This window comes from Macaca nemestrina, chromosome 20 (genome assembly GCF_043159975.1).
Source record: "Macaca nemestrina isolate mMacNem1 chromosome 20, mMacNem.hap1, whole genome shotgun sequence".
NCBI lineage: Eukaryota > Metazoa > Chordata > Mammalia > Primates > Cercopithecidae > Macaca > Macaca nemestrina.
Window position 1 is genome coordinate 51,704,794 of NC_092144.1, and position 24,095 is coordinate 51,728,888.

General features: G+C 46.6%; 1 protein-coding gene and 1 long non-coding RNA gene across 5 annotated transcripts in view; one reads left to right on the top strand and one right to left on the bottom strand.

Moving 5' to 3' along the window:
* LOC105495256 (uncharacterized) overlaps positions 1-24,095 on the top strand; it is a 231,937-nt gene that overhangs the window by 81,065 nt on the left and 126,777 nt on the right. The gene's annotated exons all lie outside the window — the stretch shown is intronic.
* On the bottom strand, positions 187-21,696 carry LOC105495253 (CEA cell adhesion molecule 1). Of its 4 annotated transcripts, XM_011764531.3 has the most exons (9): positions 21,598-21,696; positions 20,361-20,720; positions 14,872-15,150; positions 14,216-14,470; positions 11,577-11,864; positions 5,240-5,369; positions 4,460-4,512; positions 3,787-3,818; positions 187-2,101 (listed from the first exon to the last, which is right to left on the bottom strand). In XM_011764531.3, the coding sequence occupies exons 1-9, from the start codon at positions 21,659-21,661 to the stop codon at positions 1,982-1,984; spliced, it is 1,581 nt and encodes a 526-aa protein (XP_011762833.2). In that variant the 5' UTR covers positions 21,662-21,696; the 3' UTR covers positions 187-1,981. The 4 variants fall into 4 exon arrangements, with proteins under 4 accessions (XP_011762833.2, XP_011762834.2, XP_070944298.1 ...); XM_011764532.3 differs by lacking the exon at positions 4,460-4,512; XM_071088197.1 differs by lacking the exons at positions 187-2,101; positions 3,787-3,818 and adding an exon at positions 4,232-4,315.

Consider the following 24,095-nt stretch of genomic DNA (forward strand, 5'->3'; position numbering starts at 1 on the left):
AAAGTGGAGATTGCAGTGAGCTGAGATAGTGCCACTGCACTCCAGCCTGGGTGACAGAGCAAGACTCTATTTCAAAAACGAAAAAAAAAGAAATAGTTTTACTCTGACTCCCCATTGAACAATTTGTTTATTCTGCCTGTAGAGAAAAACATTGTCTAAGGTAGTATCAACCATGAGGCAGTATGTTGATGTCTGATATATTATTTTTATTATAAAAACATAGAACAATTTTCATATATAATTCAGACATGGTCTTAGCCAGGAAAAATTAAATAATGCAGCATAGCATGGATGAGGGAAAGTATGCACAGTCCGTATCAGGGTTAGAAAACCCTGAAAGAGGTACCTGAGTATAGAGAACTCCAAGCTAATCCTCTTGGAAAAAGCCTCTTAGGCCTAACATGAGATCAGGTAGGCAATATAGAATAAAACCTTTCTCTTAGCCCCAAAGAGATTCCATCGGTGTAGAAGACTGGGTGAGAAGTACTTTTGCCTGTCTTCCTCCTGTCCTTCCTTTTTATTATAAGATACATTTATAGACCCCATAGGAGAAAAGATAAATTTCAGAGGCTGTTAAAAAAGGCTAGGCCTAAGTTACAATCCTCCTCCTCACAGCCCTGTTTCCTCAAGGGGCATCAGCACCAGTGCAGCTTTCTAGTTGTAAACAATGCCACCAGCACGACTGATAGTGTCCCTGTAGGGTGTTCCCACTTCTCAAGGACCAAATACACCTTAGCAGAGGCCAAGGTTTCCTGAGAAAGTGAGTGGGGGCAGACAGAAAATGCACAGGTGCAAACTTGGAACAGAATGGTAGTTGATGATTGGTCTGAGGTGCCTAGAAACTGAGTGAAATCTAGCTCTAGCCATGAGTGAAGAAAACCTTTTCTTATTTTCTATTTGGAGCCTCTGACAAAAAAACCTTGAGAGGCTTCTGACCAAGGGACCTGAGGGATTTTGGTGGTTTCTTTCACCTAAGGCAATCGGATTGGCTTACATAGTTAAGCTAAGTAAAAATAACCCTTTTCACATAAATAAGCAGTTACAAAAATTAAAATGGTGGAATGTCTCAGAGAAAAGGAGAAGAATCCCAATACCCCAAATTGTGTATTCTTTAACAATAATTTAAATAATCGCTGAAGGGCAGCTCTCTGATTCCTTTCCCAAGTTCCTAGCAGATTGTTTATCAGAAGCTGGTTCCCTCCTAAAGCTATAACCCCTCCCTCTCAGCACTGCTTTGAATAGAGCCCATAAAGATATTAAAACATATCTGTGCTTTTGCATTTTCCATCAGAAATTGCCTTGGATTTTGGCAAGTGATTTTCCTAGTTGCTTCTAGTGGATTCTCTGAAGACAGGCTTGCCAGAAGGACTAGGTGGTATTCTAGCTAAGCACCAAGGTGCTTAGACCCTGATCCTACAGGTAGACAACCCTGACAGTGGACAAGGGTGTGGAATTTCACTATTGGTTATATATTTGATTTTCTTGTGTTTGGTGAGTTCACACAAGGCTTTGGAGAAATAGGAGAAGGCATTACTGCCTTTCTCTCTCTCTTGTTTTCTGGCACATGTACTTAATGGAAAGGGACATAACCTCAAGGCTATGGCAGATCCGAATTAGAGTGATAGGACCGGACTGAGGTGGGAAGGAATGAGTGCTCTGAACAGGCAAGTTTAAAACAAGTCCAGGTGGGGAAAAGGGAAAGGGAGGGGAAGTTTTGGCCACTCTTTCCCAAAGTCAGCTTTGCCAAATTTCAATGACAAGAAAGTTGGGTTTCCTACAGACTCCCAATGTACCTTTTCATCTATTGACACTGAGGGAGGGGCTGTGACCAGGCAGTCTGGAGGTGCCTATTAGGAAGAAAGAGTAGCAGAAAATTCTTTCTGTCTCCACCCCTCTACCGCTACAGGGGAAAGGAATCTCCTAGTGATGAGGGTGAGAGACTTGAAAGACATCAGCACTGCGGTGAGCAGGACAGGTTTCGTTACTTCTTTTTTACTTCTGAATAAATTATTTCTGTGGCTGTTGGGGATGAGGAGGCTGAAGTTGGTTTTGTGGGTTGCTGGGCTTCAAAGTTCAGGGTAGAATAAGTAACTTCATTCATCTGAAAAGCACAAGTAATGATCAGTTAAGTTGGTGACACAGGGCAGGGCCTCACCTTGCCTGGTGTGATTCAGCACCACAAGCTGTTACCATTTTGAAATTTTAGCTCTGGAGAAGGGCTTTTGTTGTTACCCATTCTCTGCTTGCTGACCTCCTGATGAATGATCATTAGAAGAGAGAAATTATGGTATATATGTAATGGAATAGGATAATGCAGCAATGAGAACCAGTAAACGACAAATACATACAACAATATGGATGAGTCTCACAAAGCAATGTTGAAGAAGCCACATATAAGGATATGTTATATTTCTCCTTTACGTAAGAACAAAACCAAGCAAAACTAATCTGGAGCATTAGAAGTCAGGATAGTGGTTACTGTTTGGCTCTTTGGAGGGAAGTGACTGGTAGAGTTTCTTTCTTTTTTGTTTTTTTTTTGAGACGGAGTCTCGTTCTGTCACCCAGGCTGGAGTGCAATGGCATGATCTCAGTTTACTGCAAGCTCCACCTCCCAGGTTCAAGTGATTCTCCTGTCTCAGCCTCCCAAGTAGCTGGGATTATAGGCATCCACCACCACGCCCAGCTAATTTTTTATATTTTTAGTAGAGATAAGGTTTCACCATGTTGGCCAGGCTGGTTTAGAACTCCTGACTTCAAGTGATCCACCTGCCTTGGCCTCGCAGACTGCTGGGATTACAGGTGTGAGCCACTGTGCCTGGCTGGAAGGGTTTCTTTTTAAGGGGAGGTTGTGTAGTATTTCATGATTTGGGTGCTGCTTACCTAGGTGTGTTCAACTTGTGAAAGTTCATACATTGTGAAAGTATAATTGTGATTTAGCATTTTTCAGTATGTGTGTTTGCTCTATAGAAAAGGTAAAATGAAAATGAAAAATTCTTTTTTTCTTGTTTTTTTTGAGATGGTGTCTCTCTCTGTCGCCCAGGCTGGAGTGCAGTGGCGTGATCTCAGCTCACTGCAAGCTCCACCTCCCGGGTTCACACCATTCTCCTGCCTCAGCCTCCCGAGTAGCTGGGACTACAGGCGCCCGCCACCACTCCTGGCTAATTTTTTGTATTTTTAGTAGAGACGGCGTTTCACCATGTTAGCCAGGATGGTCTCGATCTCCTGACCTCGTGATCTGCCTCCCAAAGTGCTGGAATTACAGGTGTGAGCCACCACGCCCGGCCATAAAATGGAAACTTCTATACAATTATTATAAAAAACAGGATCTCAGATCTATTAAAATTGAAATTATCATTTTGACTGTAAGAGCAGGATCAGACTGAAGGTAGGGGAGTGAGAATGATTCAGTGCTTTCCTTTTGTAGGCCATTGTGCTGGGTGCTCTATGTAGGTTATCTTGTTTAATCCCTTCAACTTCTCTTTGAAGTACGCAGAATGCCTATTTTACAGATGACAAAGCTGAGGATCAAAGAGGTTAGGTTACTTGACAAGGGTCACAGAGCTACTAAGAGTAACATCCAGTATTCAGACACAGGATGGGAATAATTCCAAAATGCACATTCTTGCTGCAAGGTAGACTCATGGGAGTGATTACAAATATTTCTTTGTTGTTGCACTGAGAAACATTAACCCAAACTTGATGTTACATTGTGTCTTCAGGAATAACCAATTCTCTACAGAGTCATTTCCATGAGAAAATAAGCCCATGAAAACCGGATATGCTTACCTTGTTAGGTGGGTCGTTGGAGTGGTCCTGAGCTGGAAAAGCAAAAGAAGAGTTACCAATCCATGGAAATGCAAAGCTGACTTAAGGTGATTCTAGCTAAAGGGGGTGGCAGTTGGAGGGTGGGGAGATTAAAGATTAGTTAAGGAATTTGCTTCCCTCAGAGTGTATGGTCCAGACCCAGCACGTTAGTACCAGAGAGGCGGCAGGGGCAGAGCCACAGGAGGCCACAATCCACTTCTGAAGAGTTCTACCAGTTCACAAGGCCTTGATTTTTGCCCAGATGTATTTCTCACCAACATGCTCCAGTGGCAAGGAGGGGCAGCACCCACAGCACCCACAAGACAAGGAAAGTCTCACCAAGGGAGAGTGCCCACATCCGTAATAGAGGCAGGAGGTGGAAGGAGTAAGGCTGAGGAAATGGCTCCTGGAAACACGGGATCTTCCTCAGGCCTGCCTGGCCAAGGCAGAGTGAGCCTCTCTCCTCAGATGTGTCTCAGGGGACTCCTGTGGCTAGGAAGGGTGGGAAGACCTGTGCCACTTAGGGTTGGGAAATAGAGATCCTTTCTGTGACAATTCACAAGGGAGGGAGTGGTTTGGGAATCCAGGATTCCCTGCCAGGGGAGGGCACGTGGTGGAACATACCAGTTCTCACTGGGTAAGTGGCTTTACTTACTGTGGTTGGAGACTGAGGGTTTGTGCTCTGTGAGATCACGCTGGTCGGTTGCCCTAAATAAATATCAGACACTGTGACTGCTATTCCCAAGCACAGGATCTTTGTTCTTTGAGTTAGGAAGGACACTGTGAGCAGGTAATTCCTTGGAGTCCTTGATGTTCATACTGCCTTTCTTCTGAGGGCCTCATTCCTTAGTCTAACTACAGTCCCTTCTAATGTTTAATCTTTTCCTGTTTGCTGGATGTTCACATTTCGTTTCATTGTTTATCATCTGCTTCTATGCCTACTTCTATCCTTAAAACCTTTCCCATTTTGTTTTCCAGGGTAGATACTTTTTTTTTTTTTCTTCTCTATTTATTGTTCAAGAGGACTTTGGTTGTTTTTGCTTTCTCTTAGGTTCTCTTCCTATGCTATTTCTCCCTCCTCTTCCTGCTGTGGTCAACAGAACATGTGACTTGCTTTCTCCTGCTGCTTCTTCCATTTTTTCATTTGTTTTCCTTCTTAGACCTTGCTTTCCCTGACTAGGGGACAGAGAAACATACTTGAGTCTCTTCCTCTAGATTAGATGGGGATTGGAATAGCCTTGTCCAGGAGATAATGGGAGATAGGGAGCATGAAGACCAGGGAAGAGGAAACCTGTGGGAATTAGTGCCAAGAAGCAGAAGTTTAGTGGGAGGAGAATGAGATCCAGGCCCAGAGACAGGCAAAGAAATTCTTTCCCTCTCCCAAGCATGGCAGTCAGCCTTGGAGGAAACAGAACAAGAGGAAAGGCCATCATACCTGCCAGCCTTCCTAAAATGCAGAAAACACGCCAGGGCTGCTACTATCAGAACAACCAGGGCCAGTACTCCAATCACAATGCCAGCAATGGCCCCAGCTGGGAGGCTATTTTCTTGTGCTGGATTATTATCTGTCATGGAAAGAAAAGAGAAGAAATGAAGGTGAAATTATTTTACAGTGGGGGCTGGGAAACAACTCTCAGAATGAAGTAGTTTCTAATAGTTCCTTCAAGGAATACAGTTTCGTTGTAGGAAGGTTGCTGGAAAGTGATTAGCTAACTATATCCTTGCAATTTTTTTTTTCAATCACCATGTTTCTTTTTTTCTTTTCTTTTCTTTTCTTCTTCTTTTTTTTTTGAGACAGAGTCTTGCTCTGTCACCCTGGCTGGAGTGCAGTTGGAGATCTTGGCTCACTGTAACCTCTGCCTCCCGGGTTCAAGCGATTCTCCTGCCTCAGCCTTCCAAGTAGCTGGGACTACAGGCATGTGCCACCAAGCCTGGCTAATTTTTGTATTTTTTTAGTAGAGATGGGGTTTCACCATCTTGGCCAGGCTGGTCTTGAACTCCTGACCTTGTGATCCACCTGCCTCAGCCTCCCAAAGTGCTTGGATTATAGGCGTGAGCCACCGCGCCCAGCCCCAGTCACCATGTTTCTAGGTTGATGATCTCTCTTCTGTCAATTCCACCCTGGCCTTTCTACACTCAGACATTTTTAAGGCTTTGAAATGTGAGAAAGGCTGATTGCTATTTTGTATATGATTAGAACTTTCCACCTTTTTCGTGGTTGCATCTTTTTCTCAGTGTCTCAGTTGTGAGAGTCTGTGCATTCTGAATTCACCACCTCTTTTGCATAGAGAACTGGCTTCCCACTGGCTCCCAGCAGGGGTATGAAAGCAAGCCCAGTTCTGCATGACTGTTTTACTCTGAAGTGTGAATGGCTGGAGGACTCCCTGTCAGCCTTGCAGAAATGCTCTTAGAACTTCACTGCAGGCCGGGTGCCATGGCTCACGCCTGTAATCCCAGCACTTTGGGAGGCCGAGGCGGGTGGATCACGAGGTCAGGAGTTCAAGACCAGCCTGGTCAAGATGGTGAAACCCCATCTTTACTAAAAATACAAAAATTCGCTGGGGGTGGTGGCAGGCGACTGTAATTCCAGCTACTTAGGAAGCTGAGGCAGGAGAATCGCTTGAACCCGGGGGTGGAGGTTGCAGTAAGCCGAGATCACACCACTGCACTCAAGCCTGGGTGACAGTGAGGCTCTGTCTCAAAAAAAAACAAAAAACAAAAAACAAACAAACAAAAAAACTGCACTGCAATCTAAAACTTCCTTCCTTTCTCTTCCACAGGAATCAGATCTGCATCATGGTCTGAGGTTCCTCTCACTCTCGCCTCACTTTCTCTCACAGGCATTTCCCCAGTTAATTATCTCGTATGTTTAATCTCATCTTCAGTGTATCTAGGTAGATGGAAACTGACATACCAGGCTTGAGACTCTGCTTTAATTCCTTTTTATCCCCTTTCCCATATTTTATCATAGCCATGTCCCGGTGGGTTTCTTGTATAATGCCTCTCCCCCTATATATATAAAATAAATATACAAATAATACCTTTTGCATCTATTTCTTCTTCTTTTTTTTTTTGAGGCAGGTTCTCACTCTATCACCCAGGCTGGAGTGCAGTGGCACAATCATGGCTCATTGTAGCCTTTTGGGATCAAGTGATCCTCCCACCTCAGTCTCCTCAATAGCTGGGACTACAAGCACATGCCACCACACCTGGCTAATTCTTTTTCTTTCTTTCTTTTTTTTTTTTTTGAGACTGAGTTTCACTCTTGTTGCCCAGGCTAGAGTGCAATGGCGTGATCTCGGCTCACTGCAACCTCTGCCTCCCAGGTTCAAGCGATTCTTCTGCCTCAGCCTCCTGAGTAGCTGGGATTACAGGCACGTGCCACCACGCCCAGCTAATTTTGTATGTTTAGTAGAGATGGGAGTTCTCCATGCTGGTTAGGCTGGTCTTGAACTCCCAACCTCAGGTGACCCGCCTGCCTCGCCTTCCCAAAGTGTTGGGATTACAGGCGTGAGCCACCACGCCCACCCACCTGGCTAATTTAGAAAAATAATTTTTGTAGAGATAGGATTCCACTATATTACCCAGGCTGGTCTTAGACTCTTGGGCTCAAGAGATCCTCCAGCCTTGGTCTTCCAAGTGTTGGGATTACAGATGTGAGCCACTATGTCCAGCCTATTTCTCCTTTATATCTGTTGCAACTATTTGGGGCTTAACCCTCACCAGTCAACTCAGGCTGGTGATTAATGCTATGTTAGCTACTTTTGTGGGGTACTTCCTGTGTGCCAGGCCCTGTGCTGCTAAATGCTTTACGTGTATCTCATTTGATCCATAAAATGGTGCTGTCAGGTAGACATTATTTCCATTTTAAATATGAAAAAATGGAAGCTTAGAGTGGTGAAAAGCTTACCTAAAGTCAGAGGGCTAGTGAGAGGTGGATCTGAGATTTGACTCTAGGACTACCTGATTTCAAGGCTAATGATAATAGCAGTAGTAATAGCAGCTAACATTTATGAAACATTTCCTCTGTGCGTGGTGTTTTGCTGAAGGTTTATTATTACATTAAATCTTTAAAATAACACTAAGGGGCCAGGCGTGGTGGCTCACACCTCTAATCCCAGCACTTTGGGAAACTGAGATGGGAGGATTGCTTGAGCCCAGGAATTTGAGTCCAGCCTGGGTAACATGGTGAGATTCTGTCTCTTTGAAAACAAAAATAAAAATAAATTAGCCAGGTGTGATAGCATATACTACTTAGGAGGCTAAGGTGGGGGAATTGCTTGAGCCCAGGAGGTTGAAGCTGCAGTGAGCTGTGTTTGCACCACTGCACTCCAGTCTGGGTGACAGAGTGAGACCCTGTCTCAAAAACAAAACAAAAACCAAAAGCCTTGCAATACTCTGGAGCAGGCATTCTCAGTGCAATTTTTGGTTGAGGAATCCGAGGCTCAGAGTAGTTAAAAATCTTGTGCAAGAAAGAAATTCATAACTGTAGGCCAGGTACAGTGGTGCACGACTGTAATCCCAGCAATTTAGGAGGCTGAGGCAGGTGTATCACTTGAGCTCAGGAATTTGAGACCAGCTGGGCAAGATGGTGAAACCCTGTCTCTACAAAAAATTACAAAAATTAGCTGGGGGTGGTGGTGTGTGTTTGTAGTTTCAGCTACCCAGGAGGCTGAGGCAGGAGGATTGCTTGAACCTGGGAGGTTAAGGCTGCGGTGAGCCATGATCAGCCTCGGTGACAGTGAAAACCTGTCTCAAACCAAAAAAAAAAAAAAAAAAAAAAAAAAAAAGTTGTTCTTCAAAAAAGATCATTATAATTGACAACTTGTAACTAGATTGACTAAGAAAGAAAGAAGATTCATATTACTAAAGTCAGAAATGAAAGTGAAACATTACTACTAATTCTGCAGAAATAATAAGGATTATAAGAGTACTATGAGTAATTGAATGCCAACAGATTGGATTACCTGGATGAAATGAACAAATTCCTAGAAACACAAAACCTGCCATGATAGAATCTTGAATAAATAGAAAATCTGAATAGACCTATAAGCAGTAATGAAAATGAGTCGATAAAAGCATTTGACAAAATTCAACATTCTTTCATGCTAAAAAACACTGAAACTAGGAATAGAAGGAAATTCTCAACATAATAAATGCTACACGTGAAAACCCCCAGCTACTATCATAGTCAATGGTGAAAGATTGAAAACTTTTCCTTTAAGATCAAGAATAAGACAAGGATGCCTGCTTTTGCCACTTCTATTCAATGTAGTATTGGAAGACCTAGACAGAACAATTAGCCAAGAAAAAAAAAGCATCTAGATTGGAAAGAAGTACAATTATACCTGTTTGCAGAATACACTAACTTATATATAGAAAACCCTAGAGATCCCACAAAAAAACTATTAGAATAATAAATTCAGCCAAGTGGCAGTATACAAAATCAAACAAAAATCAGTTGTATTTTTGTATACTAACAATGAACAATTCAAAGGAAAATTATGAAAAAAATTATGTTTATAAGAGCTTTAAAAATACTTAGAAATAAACTTAACCAAAGAGGTGAAAGATTTGTACCCTGAAAATACAAAACATTGCCAAAAGAAATTAAATAAGACATAAATGGAAAAGACATCCCATTTTCATGGATTAGAAGACTTAATATTGTTAAGATGACAGTACTACCCAAAGTGATCTACAGATTCAGTGCAATCTCTATCAAAATTCCAGTAATATTTTTTGCAGAAATAGAAAAATTCATTCTAAAATTTATATAGACTCTGAAGGGACCATGAATAGTCAAAGCAATCTTGAAAAAGAACAAAGTTGAAGGGCTCATACTTCCTGGTTTCAAAATTTTTTACAAAGTTACGGTAATCATCACGCCCATAATCTTAGCACTTTGGGAGGTGGAGGTGGGTGTATTGCTTGAGCTCAGGAGTTTGAGACCAGCCTTGGCAACATGGTGAAACCCCACCTCTACAAAGAAAAGCAACAAAACTAAATGAAAAAACCCCACACAACAACAACACAACAAACAAACAAAACCCAAAAGCTACAGTAATCAAAACAGTATGGTACTGGCAAAAAGAAATAGAAACCAGTGGAATAAAATATAGAGCCCAGAAAGAAATGTTTGCATACATAGCCAAATGGTTTTTGACAAGGGTGCCAAGTTCATTCAATGGGGAAAGGATAGTCTTTTCAACAAATGGCATTGAAGAAACTGGATATCCCTGCAAAAGAATGAAATTGAACCTTTATGTAACACCATATGTAAAAATTAATTCAAAATGCATAAAAGACCCAAATGTAAGAGCTAAAACTATAAAGCTCTTGGAAGACAGAGTGAAAACTTTGGAACTTTGAATTTGGCAATAATTTCTTGGCTATGACACCAAAAGCATAGGCAACGAAAGAAGAAATAGAGAAATTGAACTTCATGAAAATTAAAAGCTTTTGTGCATCAAAGCACATTATCACAAAAGTGAAAAGACCTCTTATAGAATGGGAGAAAATATTTGAGAATCACGTATCTGGTAAGAGATTAATATCCAAAATATATAAAGAACTACTGCAACTCAACAAAAAATCCCCAAACAACCTAATTAAAACATGGGCAAAGAACTTGAATAAACATTTCTCCAAAGAAGATAAATGGCCAATAAGCACATGAAAAGATGCTAAATATTGCTAATCATTAGGGAAGTGCAAATCAAAACTCCAGTGATATACCACCTTACAACCATTAGGATGGCCCTTATAAAAAACAAAACCAAACCAAACCAAACCAAAAAACAACAAATATTTTTGAGGATGTAGAGAAATTGGAACTCTAGTGCATTACTGGTGGGAATGTGAAATGGTATAGCCACTGTGGAAAATGGTATGATGGTTCTTCAAAATTAACCAGAATTACCATTTGATCCAGCAGTTCCACTTCTGCGTATCTATTCAAAAGAACTGAAAGCAGGGATTTGAACAGATGTTTGTATACCCATGTGTGTAATAGCATTATTCATAATAGCCAAAAGGTAGAAGCAACCTAACTGTCCATAGATGGATGAATGGATAAGCAAAATGTGATATATCTATCTACACAGCGTAATAGTATTCGGTCTCCAAAAAGAATGAAATTCTGATACATTCTACAACATAGATGGACCTTGAAGACATTATGCTAAATGAAGTAAGCCAGACACAAAAGGACAAATATTGCATGCTTCCATCTGTATGACAGGTACTTAGAATAGTTAAATACAGGGTGGGCACAGTGGCTCATTCCAGTAATCCCAGCACTTTGGGAGGCGGAGGCTGAGACTAGGAGATTGAGACCAGCCTGGGCAACACAGTGAAACCCCATCTCTACAAAAAAATTTAAAAAATTAGCCAGGCATGGTGGTGCACACCTGTAGTCCCAGCTACTCTGGAGGCTGAAGTGGCAGGATTGCTTGAGCCCAGGGGATTGAGGCTGGAGTGAGCTTTGATCACACCACAGCACTCCAGCCTGGGTGACAGATCAAGACCCCGTCTCAAAACAACAAAATAAACAAAAAAATCCAACCAACCAAAAAAAAACCCCAAAAAACAAAAAACATAAAAACTAAGTATATTTGATTCAGAGCCTAAGCTCTTAACCACTTTGCAATTCTGTTTGCTATAATGGTCTCTTCATTGAGATTCTGCCTTATGTGAGTTTTATCCATTTTGCACACCATTGGCAGAGTAATCCTCCAGGGACATATAGGAAGGGGTGAGGAGTCACTTACAGTTTACGATGAGCATGATGGGGTCGCTTCGGTTCTTACTGATTAGGTTGAAGACCTCACACGAATAATTCCCAGCATCTTCTCTCTTGACAGGGTTTATGCTGAGGGTGGCATTGTCCTGGGACAGCTTCATCCTCTCTGAGGACGGGAGACTCTGGTCCTTGAAGAACCAACTGATGGAGATTCCAGTGTCATTTGTGGAGCAGGTCAGGTTCACAGAATCCTTATCTTCTGTGACTGTGGTCTTGCTGGCTTTGATTTGGGGCTGTGCTACTACTGGACTTAGTTCTGTGGACAAACAGAGTATCTGAGATAACCTCCTGAGAACAGGGTTGGGGCCTGGGGCCTGGGGCTATGCTCCTTTCCCTGAGATCTTAGCCAGCTCTCAGGTCCCACAGTGAGCTGTGCAAAGGTGACCAACCAGGGGATAGCCCTGACCCTCTGCAGAAGGTCAAGTGTCTTTGTTCAGGTGATGATCTGTAAGGAGAGGGCTACACTTCCCTTCTGACCCCAGATTGTCTCAGAGTGACCCTCTAGGTATCTGTGTATCCCCACTTGGAATCCTCTTCTCAGTGTGCAGACCGAGTAACATCATCAGGTAGAATGTTTTGCCCACTGACTTTTTTTTTTTTTCTTTTTTTTTTGAGACAGAGCCTTGCTCTGTCGCCCAGGCTGGAGTGCAGTGGCATGATCTTGGCTCACTGCAAACTCCCCCTTTCGGGTTCACGCCATTCTCCTGCATCAGCCTACCGAGTAGCTGGGACTACAGGCGCCTGCCACCACACCCAGATAATTTTTTGTGTTTTTAGTAGAGACCAGGTTTCACTGTGTCAGCCAGGATGGTCTCGATCTCCTGACCTTGTGATCCACCCACCTCAGCCTCCCAAAGTGCTGGGGTTACAGGCATGAGCCACCGTGCCCGGCCTCCACTGACTTTTGTGTGACCCTTTCCTGGAGCTTTCTGTGATCAGGCCTCCTTCCTGTGACTGTCACTTTACATAAAAAGGGAAGGTAGTGTGTTTTTTCATTAAATAATTTTTTAGAGAATGAAGTTGGCCCATCCAGTCTTCACGACCTTAGTATCTGGAGAAGTTCCAATCCAAAGGATTTCTCACTGTAAAGAGGAGTTTTACTTCCTAGTCTGTGGATAGAATATCACAGTGAAGGAGATTCCTAGAGAGTAGGCACAGTGTTAACAAAAGGCTGATATTCTTACCTTCTCTACAAATACACACTGTTTGGCATTGCCCATTCTCTCCAATGCAGAGCCCCTGTGGCTGAATCTCTGGATTTCTCCAAGTGTGGGTCACTTGCTGTGTTCTGTGCTATCCCACGTGCTGTGCCCACAGCCTTATACAGCTGGTGACTTCAGAGCCAGGACAAGCTCAGGGAGGCAGCCTGACCCAGGAGAGGATCAGGTGTTGACTGCTTTTTTTTTTTTTTTTTTTTGAGACAGAGTCTTGCTCTGTCGCCCAGGCTGGAGTGCAGTGGCCAGATCTCAGCTCACTGCAAGCTCCGCCTCCCGGGTTCACGCCATTCTCCTGCCTCAGCCTCCTGAGTAACTGGGACTACAGGCGCCCGCCACTCGCCCGCCTAGTTTTTTTGTATTTTTTAGTAGAGATGGGGTTTCACCCTGTTAGCCAGGATGGTCTCGATCTCCTGACCTGGTGATCCGCCCGTCTCGGCCTCCCAAAGTGCTGGGATTACAGGCTTGAGCCACCGCGCCCAGCCTTTTTTTTCTTTTTTTTTTTTTGAGACAGAGTCTCTCTGTTGTCCAGGCTGGAGTGCAGTGGCGCCATCTCGGCTCACTGCAACCTCTGCCTCCCAGGTTGAAGTGATTCTTGTGCCTCAGCCTCCCTAGTGACTGGGATTACAGGCACGTACAACCATGCCTGGTTAATTTTTTTTTTTTTTAAATATTTTTAGTAGAGATGGAGTTTTGCCATGTTGGTCAGGCTGGTCTCGAACTCCTAATGTCAGGTGATCCTCCTACTCGGCCTTCCGAAGTGCTGGGATTGCAAGCATGAGCCACCACACCCAGCCATTGACTGCCATTTTGATTTAGCTGGATTCACAACAGGCCACCTGGCCACCTTCCCCACACACCTGCGTCCTACCCCACATGGAGTCAGGGCAGAGCCAATCACCGGGCAAGCTGGGAGTAGAGCAGGGAGCAAAGTCTGAGCTGCTCATCACTGATGAAGGGCATTTCCTTCTCTCATTTAGGGAAAACTAATGTGAACCTGTTTTAAAACCTCACATATTTCTTATGTCTCATGGAGTAGGTAAAAGAAGGCCAAGAAGTTACAGAGAGGGACATGTCAGTGACAGAAGCAACTTGACCTTGAGGACCCTTTCTGCTTTCCCATCTGTGGAGCCCCTCCTGCTACATGGGGCTTTCTGGGACTGAGAGAACCCCCTCCCCACATTCCAGGCTGGACCTAAGTTCAGCTGTGAGAAATCAGAAAAACAAAGGGAAGAGAGTCGGCAGAGATGAATTGAGAGGGTTCAGGGGAGAATTTGGACTTGTTTTGCCCGTTGGATACAGGCTGGAAAAGAAAATTTCTTCTCCGCTCCTATTTGAAAACCAGAGAGCTTGTACCCCAGAGCTTAGTGTCGATGCCCCGGGGATTACTTACCAGAGACTATGATCATCTTGACTGTGGTCCTGTTGCGGCCAGTGACTGAGTTATTGGCGTGGCAGGTATAGGATCCACTATTATTCACAGTGATGTTGGGGATAAACAGCTCTTGTGTGCTTTGCTGGAATGTTCCATTAATAAGCCAGGAATATTGTGCAGGTGGGTTAGAGGCCGCAGAGCAGGAGAGGCTGAGGTTTGCCCCTGGACGGTAATAGGTGTCTGAAGGGGAAATGGTGGGGGTATCCGGGCCATCTGGAGCAAATAAAATAAAGCCACAGGTGATGTCATCAGAGGGAAGGGGAAGCTCCTGGTCTGGAGAAGGGCCACAGTGTTCCTCTCTACCAAGTCACAACCCTGAAGTCCCAACCAAACCTCCGCTGTGTCCACTGAGTCTGGGTCTGAGACATTCACCTGTTTCTTCCATCACAGGCTGCAGACCCTGAGCCTCCCAGGACAGGAGCAGCCCCTCCCCTCCTATTCTTGGTCCAGGCTGGGACTGCCCAGGTTTGCTTGGGACAGGAAGTCATGGCCAGCCTGGGTGTCTAGAGTTAAGGGTCTGCGTCCTTAGACCTGAGAGGGACTGAGAGGCCCGGCCTCTGGGTGCGTGGATTTGGGCTGGCGGCCTGGGCCACAGAGGAACAGAAAATACTCACAGGTGACATTCAAGGTGACTGGGTCACTGCGGTTGGCACTCACTGGGTTCTGTATTTCACACTCATAGGGTCCTGTGTCATTCCTTAAGACACTGAGTAGAGTGAGGGTCTTATTGCCATTGGAGAGCTGTAGCCTGGAACTGACCGGGAGGCTCTGATTGTTTACCCACCACAGGTAGGTTGTGTCCTGAGCCTCAGATTCACAGGTGAAGGTCACAGCATCCTTGTCCTCCACGGGGTTGGAGTTGTTGATGGTGATGTTGGGCTTGGGCAGCTCCGCTGTACAGATAACAGAGAGAAGATTGCCCTGTGTGGCACCTTTGATTCCTCCACAGGCATTTTTCTTTTCTCTCTTTTTTTTTTTTTTTGGAGATGGAGCCTTGCTCTGTTGCCCAGGCTGGAGTGCAGTGGTGTGATCTCGGCTCAGTGCAACCTCCACCTCCTGGGTTCAAGCAATTCTCCTGCCTCAGCCTCCCAAGTAACTGGGATTACAGGCACATGCCACCATGCCCAACGGGCTTTCACTGTGTTGCCCAGACTGGTCTCGAACTCCTGAGCTCTGGCAATCCGCCTGACTCGGCCTCCCAAAGCGCTGGGATTACAAGTGTGAGCCACCGTGCCTGGCTGGGCATTTTTCTTTCTTTCTTTTTTTTTTGAGGCAGAGTCTCGCTTTGCTGCTGAGGCTGGGGTACAGTGGCACGATCTTGGCTCACTGCAACCTCTTCCTCCTGGGTTCAAGTGATTCTCCTGCCTCAGCCTCCTGAGTAACTGGGTCTACAGGTGTGTGCCACCATGCCCGGCTAATTTTTTGTATTTTTGATAGAGATGGGGTTTCACCGTTAGCCAGGATGGTCTCGATCTCCTGACCTCGTGATCTGCCTGCCTCGGCCTCCCAAAGTGCTGGGATTCCGGCCAGGCATTTTTCAGAGTTGGCATCTCCCCACCTCTCAGCCAACCTGAGTCTTTAAAAGCCTGGCAAGTGTGTGTTTCACAAGACAGATGCACGATGATCTGAGGGCTCAGAGACTATGAGGCCGCCTGCTTTGTGTGAGAGAAGCACAGACTTTCTCAAGTGTGAACTGAGCAGCAGTGTTGGGTCGTGGACAGACCCAGGACTGGGACTCATAGCCCCCACCACTTCTGGTCTTTCCCTGACTGGCTGACGACTGCCTGGCCCACCTGTGGGTCCTCACCTGGAACGTGCAGGTGCTGGCTCCCTTCCAGCTTCACAGTCCTACTTTGCCCCACTAGGTGTGTTTTCTCTGCAGCTTCCCTGTCTAAGGACATCCTAGAGATGGGTAATGATGGGACTTCCCATTGTCCTTAAACCCTGAGGATACTGTGCAGCCTGGCCTGGGACTCTATGTTTCAGCAGAAATAACACAGGGAACACCAGGGGCAAGCCTGAAGGTCAGCTCAGTCGTCAGGCAGTGGAACCACAAGGTGGGGCAGTTTTTCCCAGGTGTTTAATGATGACTGACTTGAGCCAGTGACTCCTAAAGATAGAGCAGAGTCCAAGGAATGATCTAGAAAAGAGTGAGGGTGACAGGCAGGAGCTGCCTGGATTTAACAGCATAACTATGTTCCTTGACTTTGGTTTTTAATGTCCCTTCTTCCCCTGAAAAGGGCAGGTGACAGCACTGTGGATCTTTTCTGAAATATGTGGGTTTTTTGCAAATGCAGAATAACTGACTAGTGGAATGGAAGGAGCATGAACTTGCTGAAAATCTGACCCTCATGGACTGTGTGTGTTTGGTAGATCTGGCATATAAATTTGAGAAGTTAGATTATTCCATTTGTGAAAATTGTTATTAATACTCTGGATCTAACACCAACTACTAAGAGGAATATTTCTCTAGAGAGCATGATAAACTCTTAAACCAAGCTCTGAAGTCTGATAGGATCATGTTATGATCAAAGAAAGATGCTGAAGTCAGTTTGAAATCAGTGACTCCCTGGGTAGAAGGAACTCCTGGGTCCTGTTAGGAAGACAGAATTTGTCAGAAAGGATATCTGAGGGTTCTCAATTGCATTAAGAGAGAAACGATGCCATATGAGGAGAAGTGATGTATGTTATGTTAGTAAATTTAGAAAGAGTTCTATGTTACAAATTCCTGTGGAAATTCAGGTAAAAAGAAGAGGAACCCAAAATAGTCGTGTGAAATACTTTCTTCCTTTTCTCTCAACCTCAGGAAACACAACTAGAGTTTGACCAAATTCATCCAAATTGGGCAGAGTCTAAGTGAGACACTAGTGGCTAATGCATCTGCCTGTCCGAGAGATCCCACCTTATGACAATGGTGTCATCATGAGGACACAGATGTATATGGAATGGGCAGCAAACCCATCAGACAGCACCTGCCTGGACAGCTCCACCTGGGGAAGGTCCCAGGAACCAGTAGAGGATGTGAGCCCACAGCAGGACAGGGATGGAGTTGGGAGTCAAATGGGTGAAATGAGCCCATGGGCTTTGGGGACTGCAGACCTGTCCTTCTGCCTCTGATCCCCTGGTGAGTCAGTGTAGAGAGTGCACGGGGGAGTCGCTCGTCCCTGTCCTGTGGCCTGTTCCGGGACTCATGTTGGCCTCACTGAGGGAAAGAGCCCTGGATGGGAACACAGTGGAAGCTCGTTCTCCTGGTGAGCTGGGGACAGTGGCTTGTGATGGACCTGGCAGGGGCGGCTGCTCCGGGTTGTTTTCTGTGCCTTTCCTACTGCCTGGGAGGTGGGCCTGGCCACAGTGTGAGCAGGAAGGGAACAGGACAGTCAGCCTTGTAAGAGGGAGTGTCTGGGAAAGGCCTAAGGTTGGAGGAAATGGTGCAGTTCAGCTGGGATAAAAGAAGAGGAAAATGAGGACATGGAGGAGCAGAGAGAGAGAGTCAGAGATGCCCATGATAGTGAGCAGTGGGGGCTACAGTGACCTCAGAGACCCCAGCAACCAGGAGCCTCTGGTGTCCCAGAATCAAGACCAGGGAGCCCTGAAAACCTTCCCACAGCCGAGCAGCCCCAGAGAGTCACATGAAATGTGGCTTTAGGGGCAGATGGTCAGGGGATGGAACATGGGTCTCAGTCCCTGGAAGGATGGGGAGCAGGCATGGCAAGAACCTCCCAGGATTCTGCAACCAGATCCAGTTTCTAAAGAGGTTATGGATCATTCAATCATTCATTCATTCATGAGAGAACTACTGAGCGAGTGTGTATTTCTTGTTGGGCCCTGGCTGGTGCAGGGTGTGAGTGGGGAGAGAAAGCAAAGTCCTTTCCTTTATCCTCCTGTGGGAGTGACACCAACACATCAGGAAACACAGGATTTCAAGTCCAGGGAGCAGAGGCGTGGGTCTGAGGGGATAGGCCTGAACTTTTTTTTTTTTTTTTTTTTTTTGAGATAGAGTCTCGGCTGGGCACGGTGGCTGACACCTGTAATCCCAGCACTTTGGGAGGCTGAGGTGGGTGAATCACGAGGTCAGGAGATCCAGACCATCCTGGCTAACACAGTGAAACCCTGTCTTTACTAATAAAATACAAAAATATTAGGCGGGCGCGGTGGCCCGCGCCTGTAGTCCCAGCTACTCCAGAGGTTGAGGTAGGAGAATGGTGTGAACCTGGGAGGCGGAGCTTGCAGTGAGCTGAGGTTGCACCACTACACTCCAGCCCTGGTGACAGAGCGAGATTCTGTCTCAAAAAAAAAAAAAAAAAGATAGAGTCTTGCTCTGTCTCCCAGGCTGGAGCACAGTGGCACGATCTTGGCTCACTGCAACCTCTGCCTCCTGGGTTCACGCGATTCTCCCACCTTAGCCTCCCAAGTAACTGGGATTACAGGCACGCACCACCACGCCCGGCTAGTATTTTTTTGTATTTTTAGTAGAGATGGGGTTTCACCATGTTGGCCAGGCTGGTCTTGAACTCCTGACCTCAAGTGATCTGCCCATCTTGGCATCCCAAAGTGCTGGGATTACAGGTGTGAGCCCCCACGCCTGGCCCAGGCCCGGACATTTCCGACACTGACTCTAATTGTTGAATAAGTTCCAGAATAAAACTTGGTTAATTCTCCATTTGATCTCACTCCCCAGACCAGGATCTCCCCTCTGGGCTGCAGATGCCTAAGAAGAAAGGAACTGAACCAACTCTGGTATTGGGGTCCACAGATGCCAAATATGGCCCCTGGAGTAGAGGAGAAGTTGAGGCTGTGGTTGAAGACACATCTCCTGTAACTGATTTGCCAGTTATGGTCTGTGTGACCTTGATATAGTGACTGTATTTATTGCCACGTGGCTCAGTTTCCCCTCAGACCTCAGAAAAACAGTATAAATGGTTAAAGGTTTTGGCTTGTCTTGTGTCTGTGAATTAACGTTAAAATATTTGTAATTATTTGACCTCAGCTCGGCATAGGGGAGCTGCCCAAATAAACAATCTTTTTTTTTTTTTTTTTTTTTTTGAGACAGAGTCTCGATCTGTCACCCAGGCTAGGGTGCAGTGGTGTGATCTCAGCTCACTGCAACCTCCGCCTTCCAGGTTCAAGCGATTCTCCTGCCTCAGCCTCCTGAGTAGCTGGGATTATAGGCGCGCGCCACCATGCCCGGCTAATTTTTTTGTATTTTTAGTAGAGATGGGGTTTCACCATGTTGGTCAGGCTGGTCTTGAACTCCTGACCTCAGAGTCCGTCCACCTCGGCCTCCCAAAGTGCTGGGATTACAGGCATGAGCCACTGCGCCCGGTCACAGCATCTATTATTGTTGGATTCTGTGAGAGTGCCTCTCAGCCTGATCCCTGGTGGACAAGGAGCTTTCAGGAGCATCCTGTCTCCTCTGTTCCTCCTCCTGGGGATGCTGCACTTCCTATGGCATCTCCTAAGCCCCCAGGGCAGTTGGCTGATGGCCTGGGGAGCTTGTGCATCTGTCCTCTCCAGGCCGAGACTAAGGTGAAGGATGAGGCTCCGTCCTTGCCCAAATGAGGCTCTAGTGCCTGAACCCTGGCTGGTTACCAGCTCTAGGAGCCACAGCCCTTGGATAACTCAAATTCTTGTTCCCAGTCAGCCTGGCCCAGGAGGCCACAATCTAGCACTGGCCCAGGCTTCTCAGGGTCACCAGGAGGCGAGAACCTTGGGATAGTGTGTTGGAGCAGAGGATTCCCAGGGCTGAGCTTGTCTGTGAGGATCCCAGAAGGCCCCTCAGGCCAGACCCTGACTGAGTCCTACTGGGTCTTTCTTAGGGACATGTTCACCAGGAGGGTTCCAGGGGGCTACAATGAGACTGGTCTCCCCTCGATAAGTTACCCACATCAGACTGTCCTTCCTCTGAAGCAAGTGTCTGCAGAATCAGGACTCTGGAGTAAGAAATTTGATATTTTGGTGTCTATCCCTTAGTGTGTGTCCTGCACTAAATGCTCAAACCTTAACGTGGAGTGTAATGCAGAGGGGGACACAGGCACAACCCAGGCCTGACAATCCCATGTGTGTGAAGTAGAACTAACCCCAGAGGTCATGGGGAATCACTCACGATATACCCGGAACTGGCCAGTTGCTTCTTCATTCACAAGATCTCCCTTTATGGCTTGTAGGGTGTAGGATCCTGTGTCATTCTGGGTGACGTTCTGGATCAGCAGGGATGCATTGGAGTATACTGTCTCTCGACCGCTGTGTGCAGGCCCTGGGGTAGTTTGTTTAGTTCTTATTACATATGCTACAATTAGACGTTTGGCATCCACTCTTTCCCCTTTGTACCAGTTGTAGCCAATAAGATTCTGGGGCAGATTGTGGGCGAGTAGAAGAACCTCCTTCCCCTCTGCGACATTGAACGGCCTGGATTCAATAGTGAGCTGGGCAGTGGTGGGCGGGCTCCAGAAGGTTAGAAGTGAGGCTAGGAGAGAGGAGAGAGCATCGGTCAATATTGGGACCTATGCATTAGGGTGGAAAAACGGGGCCCTGGGTCCTGAGCAGGTCTCTTCACCCCTCCACCTTGGAGTGTGTGTGTCCTACTGGGTCAAGGACAGCAGTGTGACTCCCATTCTCTTACTGCCTCTGACCTTGTCATTTCCCTGGAATGCTCTTCCCCAGGGATCTGCATGGCTCCCTCCCCACTGCCCTCAGATCCTGCTTACATCAGGGTGTTCTTGGGAGATCCTTTCCCTGACATCTCCCCTAGAGACCCTGGGTCTTCTCTTTCTGACCTTTTTCTGCTCTGTTCCCTCCAGGGCTCTTGTCTACCCCTGACCTCACATTCTAGATCTCTTTGCGTGTCTGTCTTCCCCACTCATGAGAGCGTGAGCTCTGTGACGGCAGGGATTTGTGTGATGTTGGCTGCACCCCAGTGCCTGGGACAGGCTGCAGACTCCTGTGGATGAGTTCCTGAGCGTTGCCAGGGCCCTTCACATCCTGGGGTTTATTGCCAATATCTGAGGTTGGTGGCTTAGGGCTCTGTTTAATGCCTCTTTTAAAATGTTTTCCTTAATTGTCACACTGACTTAAATTGTGATTATTGTCATCCGTTTTTGAAATTTATTGCTCATTGATGATTCACTTGGAAAAGGTAAAAAATGGGAGATCGTTTCTTCACTAACAGTTTCAGATCACTGAGACTTTCCTTCTATGATCTCTATCCCTCTTTCATGGCCTCTCTTCTATTTGGTTCCAAGAGAAGCCCTCTTTCCCCTTGCAGAGCCCCATCCTCCCCAGGGGACCCTAGCCGTTCTCTGTGCACCCTCCTTCCACCCCTTCCCAAGGAGTCTTCCCCTCACCTGTGAGCAGAAGCCCCTGCCAGGGGACACGCACTCTGTGAAGTGGGGTTGAGAGGTGCCCCATGGTGTCTGCTACTGTCCCTGTCTTCACCTGTGGAGGAGAGCTTGGGCTCCAGGAATGCTTCAGGCAGGGCTGCTGTGACTGTCAGCTCTGCTGTTTTCTACCCTCTCTGCTGAGCCTCCTCCCTGGGGCCGGGAGCTTTGTCTGATGATGTGTGCTGGGGCGGGGTTTGCCCAGGAGGCTCTGTTTCTTTGTTCCTGCCCCTTTGTCCTTACTTTCTCTTTTCTTTCTGTCTACATTTTGGTTTCCCAGACCACACTTTGAGAATCAAGGCTGACGGGACCTCTGTCCTCATCAGGGGAGGAGGATCCCCCCTCTCCAGCACTGACCTCTATTGTGTCCTGGCTATGGGTCTGTCAGCAGCACACAGAAAACCCTGGCATATCCAAATGTGGTAATTATTTTCTTTGCAACACAGTGAGCTTCCAGGTTTCCCCATGCTCTCCAGCGCTCTGGGAAGGTAGGAAGACACCCAGCAGGAAGGTGACAGAGGTGGCTCTGGGGGATAGAAAGGGGCTCACTGGGGTATGACTGGGGAGGGACCAGCCTTCTGTCTCTAGTGTCACCAGCCTGGCCTCTGACCCAGGGACAGAGACCCAGGCCCAGGGGTCTCAGGTGGAGCTGCAGCTCCTGGATATGGAGGGGGAGGTGTCCTGTGGGTCCTGGGAAGAGAGGACTGTAATGACTCTGGGTGGCTCTGGGCTCTACTGTCCTTGGGGAATGCTTCAGGGGGACCCTCCCTCTCTGTGTCTGTTGGCTGAGCTGAGGCTCAGGGCCTGTCCATGTTCTCCCTGACCATCCTGGGTGGTCTCTGTCCTCTGCGAGGCTGACTGTCTTGTGGTCACCGCACCTTCCCCACGGGTGGTACTAGGGGGAATGGGGAGCTGCACAGGGACCCCTCACAGAACAGGGTCCTCAGAGGACCCAGGAAGGGACAGAGCAGGTACATGGGAGGGCCAGGAAGGATGTTTTGGAGCAAGGGATGGAAAGTGGGCTCTACCTTCGCCTCCTTAGCAAAGCCCGGCTCATGACCAGGGGAATCCGTTTCCTGAGTTTTGTCTGTGTGCAATGTCTCCCCCTGGAGGGCAAGATGAGACCTGCAGCCTTGTCAAGGGCCACCCCAGGGAGGCTGACCAGGGTCCACATGATGTGAGCTGGCCCTGACCTGTGGGCAGACATGGGCTCTGACCTCCAGGCTTCAAGGTCAGCTTATGCCAGGTCCTGTTCATTAAGGGTCCCCAGGCTGCCCAGCTCCATGCAGTGCAGGATGAGCCCAGGGAGAGGACATGAGTTGTCCAGAGGACTCTGTCAAGATTTGAGAGAACTGTCCAAGGGGGATGGGCTGCCTCAGAAGGAGCCATCTGTCCCAGAGGTTTGAAAAACAAAAACAAAAACAAAAACAAAAACAAAACAAAACAAAAAAACAAAGGCCCAGTGAGGTGTCTTTGGGGGCTTGAGAATGAAATCTTGTCACGTGTGGCAACATGAATGGAACTGGGCTAGGAACAGAAAGTTAAACACCACATGTTCTTACTAATATATGGAACCTAAAACCAGTTGATCTCATGGAAGGAAAAGGTAGAACAGAGGATACCAGAGGCTGGGAAGGGTAGAGGAAGGGAGGGACAGGGAAAGATGTGTTAAAGGATATAAAATTACACCTAGATAGGCCAGGCACGGTGCCTCACGCCTGTAATCCCAGAACTTTGGGAGGCCGAGGCAGGTGGATCATGAGGTCAAGAGATAGAGACCATCCTGGCCAGCATGGTGAAACCTCATTTGTACTAAAAGTACAACAAATTAGCCAGGCGTGGTGGCGGGCACCTGTAATCCCAGCTACTTGGGAGGCTGAGGCAGGAGAATCATTTGAACCTGGGAGGCAGAGGTTGCAGTGAGCCGAGATTGTGCTGTTGCATTCCAGCCTGGCGACAGAGTGAGACTCTGTCTTTAAAAAAAAAAAAAAAACAGCTAGATAGGAGGAGGAATAAGTTCTAATGTTCTATACCACTGTAGGATGACTATAGATTTTTTTTTTTTTGAGACAGGGTCTGGAGTACACTGCAGCCTCAACCCCCTGCAATCAAGTGATACTCCTGCCTCAGTCTCCCATGTAGCTGGAACTATAGGTGCACGCCACCACGCCTGGCTAATTTTTTGTTTTATTTTTCAATTTTTTTTTTTTTTTAAATAAAGAGACAGGATCTCACTATGTTGCCAAGGCTGGCCTTGAACTCCTGAGCTCAAGTGATCCTCCCACCTAGGCCTCCCAAAGTGCTAGGATTACAGGCATGAGCCGCCATGCCCAGCCAAGTGTTTTGATTTTTTTGTAGAGACTGATCTCATTATGTTGGTCAGGCGGGTCTCGAACTCCTGGGCTCAAGCAGTCCTCCTGTCTTGGCCTTCCAAAGTGCTGAGATTATAGGTGTGACCCACCGCA

What these genes read in the sequence shown, in the direction of transcription:
- LOC105495253 (XM_011764531.3), bottom strand. Translation starts at nt 21,661, where the DNA reads ATGGGGCACCTCTCAACCCCACTTCACAGAGTGCGTGTCCCCTGGCAG. An exon ending in CATCATGCTCATCGTAAACT is followed by an intron (nt 5,370 to 11,576) that starts GTAAGTGACTCC and finishes TTTCCATGACAG; the next exon opens with ATAATAATCCAGCACAAGAA. An exon ending in ACCCTCAGTCTCCAACCACA is followed by an intron (nt 3,819 to 4,459) that starts GTAAGTAAAGCC and finishes TTGCTTTTCCAG; the next exon opens with CTCAGGACCACTCCAACGAC.